The sequence below is a fragment of the Vanacampus margaritifer genome, chromosome 1 (assembly GCF_051991255.1).
Source record: "Vanacampus margaritifer isolate UIUO_Vmar chromosome 1, RoL_Vmar_1.0, whole genome shotgun sequence".
NCBI lineage: Eukaryota > Metazoa > Chordata > Actinopteri > Syngnathiformes > Syngnathidae > Vanacampus > Vanacampus margaritifer.
In genome coordinates this window covers 7,179,601-7,192,577 of record NC_135432.1, presented here as the reverse complement: position 1 = coordinate 7,192,577, position 12,977 = coordinate 7,179,601, and the positions used below count along the sequence as shown (strand labels likewise).

Here is a 12,977-nt window from a genome sequence, read left to right as displayed (position 1 = left end):
AATGACGCCCACTTCAAACACCCACTCGGTTCAAAGAGGGATACTCACAGGGATGCTTTTCAGTTCCTGCTCATCTGCTTTAGGACGACCTTTCCTCTTCCCCTCTGCTGCCTCATCACATACAGGCGCTGGCAAAATACAAGAAAAAAAGAAAATCCTGTGTTACCGCCGAAGAAAACCGGTGACTCATTTCAGGACATAGAAATTGAAATAACAGAGGTGGTGAGTGGAATATGAATTATAATTTCATTCAGTTCTAACGTGTACTGAATGTATGCTTGCAATTCTAGCTTTGTCAAGGTAGATATTTACTCTGCTTGCCTTTGTAATATTTTAGAGATTTAAACAATTGCCATTCACAAGAAGCACATTTTCAAACTATCCAAATCCCTGAATACTAAGCACAAAAGAGACATTTGTTATGAGTGCGAACACATCAATATATGCATGTTTGGCTTTAAGATCACAGACTTGAGTAAAGGCTGTCTGGTGAGCCCAAAAGATGAGCTCTGAATCCGCTAGTGCTTGGTGTGAACCTTTGACACAGCAGCACGCAGAAAAAAACGACTGCTTCAGCTTTATTCTTTCTTCAATTCCCGAGACTGCTGCTTTCATTGCTGCACATGCAATGTCTGATGCATGTCTTCTTTTCCCTTGCCTCTCAGCTGAACAATTTCTATCCACACCCAAATTACTATCCAGTACTATTTACTAGTGGTTCTTAACCTTGTTGGAGGTACTGAGCCATGCCAGTTTCCTATGCACTTTTACCAAAGCCTTCTTTATGGGGGGGGTTAAGGGTTTATTGGTGATTAAAATGAAGAGTGAGCGTATCCTTTTCATTGAATCTGGCTCTCTTCACCTTAAATTCAGAAAGCGTTGTGTTCTTGTACTCCCCATCTCCATGCAGCTTAATAAGGAAGTGTTCATTTAGTTTTGCTAGATAGCTAGTAACACTGGACTACAATTGCTCAACTTGGCATTGCAAATCATCCAATTCGGGTTAGGATGCTGACTCAAATCATTCAATGGAACTCTGTTTGAACCCATGTTAAGAGCCACTGGATTACTATTATCAGTACTTTCTTCTTTGTTTCAATTATTTCTGAAAAATCTGCCTTGTTCTCCATTTTGTCTAGCGCTACAGATAAAGCAGAGCTGTAGAGAGCGGAGTATTTTTGTGTGGGGGAATGGGCGATGAAGGAAGATGAGGGGAGACGAGCAGGCAGAGGGAGCGCAGGCAGGAATCTTCAAAGCGGATGACTTCCTGCTTTGACTAAGCAGAACACTATATGACAGTGCTGCAGGTACAAACTGATCTGATCTACTGCACCACAAACTAGTCTACAATCCAACCTGATGTCAGCTTCCAAGCACTGATGTCGCTAAACGTCACAGCGACTGAATATTAAAGCAAAATTCCGCCATATCAGATGTAGACAATGTCAAAAGGAGACAACTTCAAGTGGATTACACAACTGCTTGCTGTGGAAGGGAACAAAGAATTGGGAAGCTTGCATGGAGGGACAATAATATTATGTAAAAAATGGCATGTCATGTCATACACTCATTGGCAAGCAGTGACTGGCAGCATGCACACAAACTGGTTCAGAGCACTCAGCGTACCTACAAGGATTATAAAAATGGAATGAGGATTTTTGCAATAAATAAATTGATTGGTTTTCTGCCTGGAAAAGGCTTACGCTAGCAGAATTGCCAATCCCCACCCCCCACCACCACCCCCAACACTCACACACACACACAAACACATACCCTTAAATATCTTTCGACATCAATGATGTATAACATTCTTCCAGCTCACACATTTCCCACATTTTATCACCATTACGGCTACGGAAAAGATTCACTCATTTCCGTTTCATGTTTAATGACAAGGAGGTTACCTAGCTACCCGGGAATACTGTCGTTCATGGAACAAGGGGCTCTATTTTGGTAAACAGTGCGCTTGGCATTAAAAACTGGCACATCCTTGACCGGTGCGAGCCTACTTCACCGTATTTGGAAATTTGGCATACCGCATCACGCCATGCTGGGTGTTCTGGCGAACCGAGGGGGTATTCTTTTACACACCCTAGTGCACCTGACAGTTTGGTGGCTGAAAGTAGACAAAACTTCTGACTAGGCGGCAGCAGGTCTAAGTTGTGGCGCATGTGTACTTTGCAATGAGATTTTGGTGGATTTGATCGGGATGCAGGCAGACAAATTCTAAGCTTTGCGAAAGGTGTTCTTGCAGTTCTTTATAAATGCACTTTACGCACTTCGATCTTCTGCATGGACTCCAGCCGAATCTATTTCTGCTTCTGCAATTTCAAGGACTTTGCACCTCTTCCATTGGATGAGTTCATACCCACAACTAAAAATACCAAAAGAAAGAAAACTCTAACCAGGCACACAACTGCACTTTGGGCTAGTCTTGCGCTGGGTATGAAAGTGGAGTCCAAAGTGTTAAACGTGCAGCTGTGTGTGCTTGAACCTGGTATATTATTATTATTATTATTATTATTATTATTATTATTATTAAGAGAAAAGTATTTATATTTTCCAGGCAACAGAGCAAATTTCTATGGGCTGTCTGAAAAAAAGGCGGAGGGGTGTTACAGCTGTTGTGCTGAGTAGGAAAATGGGCACTCATTCAAATTACGATCTCAGAAAACAAAAGTCTTGTAAAATAAGGTCCTATTTAACGCAGTCCGCTCCTGGGGAAGATATGTTCTCGTAGCTATGAGAATAAGATCGACTTGTCATATTTAGCACTATCAAAAACCTCTTTGCAGCGAAGTAGTTACAATTAGATTAGTGGCTCCATTTAATGAACAGGCAAGTAAACACGGGCAGAGCACTTTGGTACGGATGAAATATACGACACGGTCGACAAAAAGTAGTCAGCCTCGTTGCTGTTGCTGGAGTCTGAGGAGCACACTCAGCCATTGTCCCAGCTGAAAGAAAGCAGGCCTGTGTCACATCCAAACCAGGCACAAGTCAAGGGGATAAAACAGCTGCTCATTTAATGTCAGGGAACGACTTGCTCCCAGCTGTCTGCGTATCTGTGCAACTGTTCAGCCATGTAAACCAAATCAGGGAAGAGAAGAGTAAGGAGGAAAGTTAGACGTACATTAGCGTTAGCTTGTGAACGACATGGGATAAGCAGCACTAGTGTAATTTGCCTGGCTAGACAATTATTCCCTTGTCATTTTTTGCCCATTAACTGTTCAATATGTGGTCATTCTGTGCTATCGTTTAATGTTGATGGTAGATGGTGTCACTGCGATGTAGGAGGCAAATGAACTCAACGTGTTCTCATCTACATAATCATTCAAGGGTATCCGATAGGGATGCGCGGTAAAATAGTACCTCGTGTACAAAGACGGGTCGTTATTTATTTGTGTGTGTTTTACTTTTTATTATGTTGAATGTTCTTTTTCGATAGTCCTTGGTTAGCTGAAGCTGTGTTTAAATGTGGCATATAAATAAACTTAACATGCATTTACTACAATGATGGTAATAATTTAGTGAATAAGCTTCAAGTGTTACTGTCCTAAAATGAGGCCTATTTGACAGATATTGCATGGCATACATTTGAATGATTTTTGCAGTGATCCATTGGCTATTGTCAAGACTTTTGATATCGTCGTTGCTATGTGAAAAACACTACTCAATTTTTTTTTTCATTTTTATGTTTTAGGGATGAAACTGAATGCAGACATCCCAAAAACCTAGAAATTAAAAAATGGATAAAAAATTGACATAAGTGTTTTTCACAAAAGAGTGACGATATGAACATTTATTTAGTAATACAGGTAATCAGGTTTGAGTAATCAAAAAAACAATCAACAGATTCATCGATTATTGAAATAATTATTAGTTGCAACTTGCCACCCTAATCGATCTATTACATCACATTTATAAGCGAAGCGAGGCTATGATTATAGACAAGAGCTCCTTTCTTTCTGAAAGTGAACCAACAGTTTTTTTTTCAGTTTTCATGGAAATAACTACACACTAAAGCCATGCACTTAGATATAAGAAGTGCTTTTTTCATGAAGAGCAGCGACCCGGGGGTCCTGGCAGCTGTCTGATACTCTCATATAACCCCTGAGTTCTCCTAGCTAAGTCTGCAATTGCTCCCCACACACTTCCAACGCACATGCACACACGCATGTACCCACACACTCACACAACAGTAACAGAATGCAGATTTGTTTTTCTCTGCAAGCACTCACACAGGGGCCATTGTCTCGATCTGCCCAGTCGGATTAAAACGATTCTGCTGTTTGGAAGACGCATATAAACGGCACCAGCACAGCTGTGTGGAACGAAGATCCAGTATCTCAACTTTGCCTCAAAGTTGACTTCTCATGAGAAACCAAAGCACACAAAAAAAGAGGACTAAAGAACCACTACTATGACAAACTCCGCCCACCTAACCCCAAAACACATTTTAAATAAAACTGCATGGTCAGCTACAGATTGCCAAACTAAAACCTGGCTACAATGCTGAATGGAGATTTTGGGGGGGGGGGGGTCGATTTTGGACTATATTGTTGCAATAAATATATAGATACACTGACGGCAGTATCAATATTTTATAACAACACACCAACGCGTTGCGTACATAATGGTGTACCCCGTCATCCGGACATGTCCAGGAAGCTGAAAACATGCCCAAAGTGACACGCTGCCTATGTTAAGGCTAACTTCAAAATAAAGCTTTTCCAAATAATATATTGATGCCAATGCAATAGCCTTGGGTGGGCTTTTACTTTGATGTCAGCCTGCGCGGCGACATGACCGCTAGCTTGACTTCCCTTTCAAACATGTTGGCTTACACATCAAAGTTTTTATTGAAATTACATATTTTCTACCTACATTATCACAATGCCATCCCGAAAGTACCCCTAGGCGTTATTGTGACCATTTTTGGGCTTTTTGTTGGTTCTGACCAAGCCATTTCAAAATAAAATACTGCCCACGGGTTAATCGCTAGTTCAGGACGCTAAGAAAGCGCTAGTTAATTACGCCGTCGTTGTATGATATGGCGCAAGTCTCCGTCGTCAGTGGCTAGCAGCTAGCTGTTAACATTAGCAACGATTGCCTGGCTGGTACGGTGGCCCTGAAGTGCAAAACGCAAAAAAAACAGCTTGCAACCGTAAATGAGTGACAGATACCTGGCTTGCTTTCTTTACTTCTTCTTCAATATCCTGTAATTCACTCTCCATGTCTATAGGAAAGAAATGTGCCTTAAATTGCACTTTGTCTTTTTCATTATTATTATCAAAAACAACAAAGAAAAGAGAATTTTGTCTTTATTTATTTTATAAACACAACGCAAAATGTCAAATATAGCCATTTAGATTTTAGAAACACAACTTTAAGCCATTAATACCTTATAGCTGCCTCTTATTGCACTTAAAGTTGTGTTCTTAAATCCTAAATGGCCGTATTATACATTTTGAGTTGTTTTTTTTATTTTATTTATTGGGCAAAAGTGTTTTACAAAATAAATAAATGAAGACAAAGTACTATTTATTTTATGTTATTTTTTTCTGACCCATAACACGATTCGATCTGTGACTGATCCGATCCGAACTGTGACTTTTATGATCCTTTACTGTCACAATCAGTACCTAATCTCTCCTGTCCTGTCTGTGGGGGTGCTAATCCCCCAAATGGCAGTAAAGTAGGCAGAAGCAGTGGACGCTATTGGCAAAGAACAGTCGGCAAGTTTCCACTGTCACTCACATACTGAATATCGTGATATATTGTTGAGAAAATTTCTGGCAATATATTGAATATCGTAGACATTGTGTATTATCGTTGTCGTGGGCCACACGGGGGGCGGCGTGATATGGAGGTTGTCTCCTAATCCAGAGGTTGTGGGTTCGATCCCATGCCATTGTGACCATGTCAAAGTATCCATGAGCAAGATACTAAACCCCCAGTCGCTCCTGATGCTGCGTCATCAGTAGGTGAATGGGTAATCGAATGTAAAGCGCTTTGAGGGCCTTGTAAGGTGGAAAAGTATAATTTACCATTTACACATCGTCACCGTATAGAATTATGAGTTACCCGTACCGTCCCACCCCTAATGCAGAACATCCAATATTCAAGACGGAAAAAATATGTATATATATGTATATGCTTCGTCTGTCCTTCCTTCCTTTCCTCAGTCTCTCCTTTGGTCTCTTGAGGTCTCCCTGATTTGTTGGAATTTCGATGTCTCTGGGGTTGGTGAAGGACTCTGGTTGGTGGCCTGGTGGGTGGTGTCTGGTCGGTGCTGGATTTCACTTTCCTTTCTTTTTTTTTTGGTCCTTCCTCGGCTCTCCTGACGGCCTCACGACTCTGGCTGGAAGTGTTCGGTTTAGGTGGACGGGATGGGATTTTTTTTAATAGGATTTAGGTGAACTAATGAATACACACACATAATCACCCACATACAAAAAGAAAAAAGGAGAGCAATGATGATGACATGTCAAATCGGTAAAATTACCGAATGAACAATACTGAGCTCTCCAGGAAAAATAAATAAATAAATAAAAATAATAATAATGTGTATACCCGACAACATTGAGCAGGATAAGCGCTAGAGAAAATGGATGTCGGAAGCGCTACGACCTAGCGCAGGAAATAAGCATCTGATGGGTCGAATCCATGTTGTTTTATTTCTTTCAAGCACAGCTTCATTTGCTCAAACGGTTAAGCCCTGCTGATAGACAAAAAGCTTTTGTGAAGAGAGCAGCACTTTGTGAGCGCACCTGTGGCTCAGTTTATAGCACACGTAACGTATAATGCGCGCTTCAAATAAAAGAGCTCGGGTTTCAGATTCCTGCCTCTTTCTGCGGTAATTCACAGCGTCTCAATGGTCTCTTCAGATCGGCACTGATTCCAAGAGGCTGCGACATCAGCTGCGTACTCCAACACCCTGGAAGCTGCATCTATTGCCAGATGCTCATTTGAGCCGGGGCCAACAGTGAATTTACTGACATTCAATTGGGGGCGCTGGAATTACGGTGCATATTCACTACGTGGTCAGTATAATCCTGGGGACGGAGACAGATGTGACCTAGCAGAGATGGGGAATAAGTACTCCATTTTCCAATATAATGGCTACACAATTGGTTACACAAATAAGTGGCTGACCAAACTCAATCACGTGGGTGCAACAAAAATATTTCTCACCAACCCATTTGTTATTCCGTAGCATTATTGTTCTGTGGGTTGTGTGCTGGGGTGGGTCAGTAATTAATAATGACCATTTGCTAATGCTTAAATTGCCAATTTCAAATGTGCTATTTGGTCATCTGTCTCTGTTGTCATATATCAGTATATACAGTAATATGAAGAGTTTCTCTTAATGATTTCACACATTGCATTTAAACGAGCAGCTCTTGCCAGGATTTAACATTGTTTACATTTATTAGGTGTTCAATCGTTTTGAGTTTTCAAGGAAATAGTTTCTACACCAGAACATATTCATCCAGTCCTTTAGACTTTACAGTGGATCCCAGGCAGCTGTAGAATATATTTTTTAATTCTGCTACTGGTCCATACAGTAAACTACGGAATGGCTTAGATCCTGAATACATTAAAGAAATGCTGATCAACTCGGTAGGGTTGTGAGGTCGGCACTCGATTGCTCAATTAATGGAGACCATAGTTCAAAACAAACATGGTGAATCAACATTTAGCTGTGTTAGCTGTTATGCTGCACGCAAATGGAATAAGCTGCCAACAGAACTGAAGTAAGCCTCAAGTGTAAATGTTTTTAAATCCAGTTTTAAAACTATGGTCTAAGGTCTTTTAGAGCATTTTCTATAATCATTTTTTCCAAAATCCTGTTTTTGCACTGTATGTTCTGTTAGTGATCTTAATAAACTACTTTGTATTTCTTCTGTTTTTTTATGTCTTAAATTATTTTTACTTTAAATGTTGTATTTTGTAATCATGTGAAGTCCATTGAGTTACCTTGTGAATGAGATGCACTATATTAAATAAAAATGCCCCGTCTTGCCTATATTTAAATCAAATAATGAAATCAAGCCAAGTCATTGAAAGAAACAGAGGGAGAAATAAAAAAAACATGAATTGGAGGAAGACAATAAAAGGTTAGGTTGTATGAAAGTCAAGTCAAGTCGAGTAGAACAGCGAGCCAACCAAAGGTCTCCGGAAAAATATATACATCCAAGGTCAAAGTTCAGTCTATCATCATCCATAGTGCATACTTGCATTATTTATTTAATATACTTAGATGGCAGTATTGCACCAAAACGTCTTCTTTATGTTAACATTAACATCTGAGCCAGGAAAAATAATAATTGACTTATTTCCCACGGGAACATTAGCTTCGAAACTGCAACTTGGGAGTCAACCAGCACCATGGAATGGACTGTGTTGGACCTTGGAGGTTCCCGCAGTACGTGACGACAACCGGACAACAAACGAAGGCAGACTGACTGGGAAACGGATGCTGTTTCAAATTTGCGAGGTCAGCAGATGGCGCATGAATGATGTCCTGCAGTCAGTGAGGTTGGCTGACGCTTAAGAGCACGCACACACATATGGCGGTGTATTTATAACATGGACAAATAAATAAATAAATAAAGGCAGCAGCAGCAGCAGCAGCAGCACCTCGCCACACGAGTAACCACCACGTCTAAAAACAACAAATGCATTTTGTAAACCATCTCCCGTTGTCCGACAAGCAATAATGTTAGTCAAATCATCATCGAGACAAAATGGCAAGCGAATAATGTGAGTATTCTTAAACAGTCGACCCCCACAAGGCAACATACTGTACTTGCAGATTTTTTTTATTTATTTAAAAAAATATTTTTTTCTACCCCGACATACAATTTTATTTATTTATTTTTTAATATTTTTTTCTACCCCGACATACAATTTTATTTATTTATTTTTTTATATTTTTTTCTACCCCGACATACAATTTTATTTATTTATTTTTTAATATTTTTTTCGACCCCGACATACAATTCAATGGGCAATAATATGCGGATTTTCGCTATTCGCGTGCCAGCACGATCCCCTACAAATAACATGTGGCCGACTGCACAGCGCTGTGTGTGATCGGGTACCCATTACATAAACTCATAAAAAGTTACGGCTACCACAGGATTAATGCTAGTTTCATCCAGTCAATGGCATTTTCAGTTGTGGATTAGCATTAAGTTAACAGACCTTTGTACCATGTTCTAGTTGGATTGGCTGGTGACCAGTTCAGGGTGCACCCTTCCTACCACCCAAAGACAGCTGGGACAAGCTCCAGCACGCCTGTGACTCTGCCTCTGCCTCTGATTAGTGAGAATAAGCAAGTCTGAAAAAGACTGGATGGCTGGCTGGCTGGATGAATGGATGAAAGTTTTGGTCAACTATAAAACATTCCATTCTCTTTAAGCAGCAAAAAAAAAAAACACCTCGTAAATCGGGTCTCTCGTAAGTCGACATATTGTTAGGCGAGACATTATTTCTGTTGAAGAGAGAAAGGAAGTAAACAGACTCAATTGCAGTATGTGACTGTTTATTTAGCCTGCTATAGAAAAAAAATGAGATCAACCTGTGATACAGCTGAGCCAGTAGGGGTGTTAAAAAAAATCGATTCTGCAATATATCGCGATCTTACAGTGCACAATTCTCAAATTGATTCTATATGCGGCCAAATTGATTTTTAAACATCAATTTTTTATGGGAATATTCTACAAAACGTCTTACTTAGGGTTAGGGTTCACACTTTAAACCCTGGGCGTTATTATAGTTTGATTAAATTCTTGTAATTTTTGCCAAAATCTGGCATTTCCTTTGAAGTGTGATAACTTAGTCATTTATGAATATTTTTTTCCACTTTCAACCGCTCAAAATGTTCACTGGCATCAGACCTATCTATTCATATATAGTTTAAAAAAAAAAAGTTTTTTTTAATGCCCTCTATAGACAATAATAGCAGTATTATGCTAACAGCAAAATTAACTATGCTGTATAAAGGAAAAAATAAAGGTCTAATTCGAATATTTTATATGACATATTTAGAGGCTTCAATAAGTCCATAAGTCATAACAATATAATTTTTTTATGCATGCCCAGTTTTTCACAATGGCATTTTTCTGAATAACACAAAACTCTTGTAATTTTGCCAAAATCTGGCATTTCCTTTGAAGTGAGATAACTTAGTCATTTATGAATATTTTTTCACTTTCAACCGCTCAAAATGTTCAATGGCATCAGACCTATCTATACATATATAGTTTTTATTTTATATTATTTTTTTAATGCCCCCTATGGACAATAATAGCGGTATTATGCTAATAGCAAGACTAACTATGCTGTATATATATATAAAATAAAATAATAATTTATATATTTCATATGACATAGTTAGAGGCTCAAACAAGTCCATAAGTCAACAATATAATTTTTTATGCATGTATTTTGTATTCATTTATTAGCCTTTGGCGCCACCTAGTGGATTTTTGTGTTAACACTCTAAACACACAAATTCCTCTATTTTCATGTTTATGACTCGTCAAAGAAGCGATTGCATCAGTAACAACGGAAAATGCATTATAACACATCAGGTTTACAGCATATCAAAAACTGTGATTTATAATGGGAGTCAATGAGCCAAAATCGGGCATTATTACAACAACTTCGTGTGAATCTCTCCCTCCTGTTTGGTAATAGTTATAAATTACAGCATGGCGCCATTTTGAACTTCAACTTTTTTAAACAATCCTGGTAAAATGTCAGGTCCCTAGTGTATTTTTTTCAAACGCTTTTTCTTTGATGAAAAACAGAAAAACAGAAAAAAGCCAGAAAATGGACAAATAACGCCCAGGGATCAAGCATGAAAGAATGTTATATTAATGGAACATTAAAGCCTTAATATTTAATTTCAGGGCTGTTCAAACATGACAGACTGCAACCTGTTTGTTAAATGCAAGTGACTCAGTTATAAGCCTGAAGTTTCAGATAAATAAAAACATTTTCATACAAATCTTACAGTGTACATGTACAAGTTTACTCATTAGTATTTTCTAAATTTGAGTAAAAAAAAAATCAAAAAAAAAATCGCAATAATCAATTTGTAGATTTGTATCGGGATTAATCGGCATCGAATCGAATCGTGATACGGATCAAATTGCTAAGTACTATGCAATTCACACCCCTATGAGCCAGCATATGTGTATATAAGACATTGATATTACATGGCCTGTTGTTGAATGATGTGAAATGTGCAAAGAACCGACAGTACACTCAAATGAAAGTGGTCTAAGGAATAAAATTCAGCATGATGTGTTCCTGCGCTTTTAGTTCTTGCAAAAGAAATTTGCAAATCTATCAAGTGCACACAGCCTCACATGCATCATAATCCATCCTTGAGGGCAGCCTATTAACCTAAAAAAATGGAAGCACTCTCGTCCTGTGCAGTGGTATTAGTGCTACACATGTATGGAGGAGTGTGCGTGGAGGGGGTTTAAAAGACTATTTTGTAGCAGCCAAAACAACTGGGTCATTAGAACAGCCCCGGTTTTACGATTCGACATCACCCTATTAAAAAAAGTAATGCCAAAGCTCGACCGGTTATTGGACTGATACCCAATTCTGTAGTCCTCGTATATTTCTTTTTAGAATCCTCCATCTCCATCCAGATGGCTTGGAGCAAAACTCATTTGCAAGGCAGTCTGAAATCTATTTACCAGGCCCTTGTGTCTGTGTTTTGACCCTCACGTATTAAAAACAAAGTTTTTACATTTCACAGTTGGCAGTAGAAGGAAATGTAAACATCTATAATGTTAACAAGTCCTAATTTGTGGTTGTTTTTTTATTACAGTTCCAACATGTCATTTAGTATTTTTTTAGTCATTTGGCTGACTGTCTAATTACTAACCAAACTAAATTTTTCTCATTATTATTGCATATACAGGGTGTCCATAAAGTCTCTTAACCATTTAAAAAAAATATTAAAAATGCAATTGATTAGATATTTTATTCAGATTTGTTCTATTGTATTCAGTGTTTAAAAAAACACACAGTGTTTATCATTACTGACCTTAAGCAAAGGATTACTGATGCCATTGCCACAATTGATGAGGCTATGCTACAGCGAACATGGCAAGAAATCGAGTATCGTCTTGATGTGCTTCGTGCAACTAATGGTGCCCATGTAGAAGTGTATTAAAAGAGGTAAAAAAAAAACACTTTAATAAATGCTGAATACAATAGAACAAATCGAAATAAAATATCTAATCAATTGCATTTTTAATAAATTTTTGAAATGGTAAAGAGACTTTATGGACACCCTGTACATTCAGCAAAAAGTCAAAGACACCACTGGCAAAATACTTTGTTTTGCATTAAAGACTTTGTGGTTTCATTCACAGTTTTATGTAGACTAGGGATGCACAATAATGGTATTTTCAACCGATACTGATAAACCAATCATTTAGAACGTGCTGATGTCGATAACCGATAAGTAAGCCGATAATTGTTTGCAAAATTCACTTGGATACAAATATACTTTCGAGTCCTACTCTAAGTACAAATACATCGAAACATTTGTAACGCACCATGAAGCTGAATTTGATTGATATCTCTGCTTCAAAGACAACCAGTAACTAATTTTGAGTTTGCCAAAACAAAACAGTCATGTTTTAAAAATTCGACAAAAAAACTGTGAGGGTAACATTTTGGGGAGACACATCTTGAGCCACAACCACAACAGATGGACCAACGCGGGAAGTCTATTATTATCGGCGGATTTCTTTATTATATGGTTTACCTGTCAAATTGGTCGATAATTGCCGATAAATATCGGCCACCGATATTATCGTGCATTCCTAATGTAGACCATTATTTCATTCATTTTCACTGTAGTCCTTGCTCTCCGGTATCTAAAGATTAAACTAGTGCAGAGAGTGCCAATGCTACCAATCAGTCATAAATAAATC

General features: G+C 38.5%; 1 protein-coding gene across 2 annotated transcripts in view; it reads right to left on the bottom strand.

Annotated features, from left to right (window-relative positions):
• Positions 1 to 12,977, bottom strand: part of znf512b (zinc finger protein 512B) — a 34,499-nt gene that overhangs the window by 16,085 nt on the left and 5,437 nt on the right. For both annotated transcript variants that reach the window (XM_077574895.1, XM_077574905.1), the window contains exon 3: positions 49 to 128. In XM_077574895.1, coding sequence (XP_077431021.1) covers positions 49 to 128 — 80 coding nt within the window. The remainder of the gene's footprint in view (positions 1 to 48; positions 129 to 12,977) is intronic.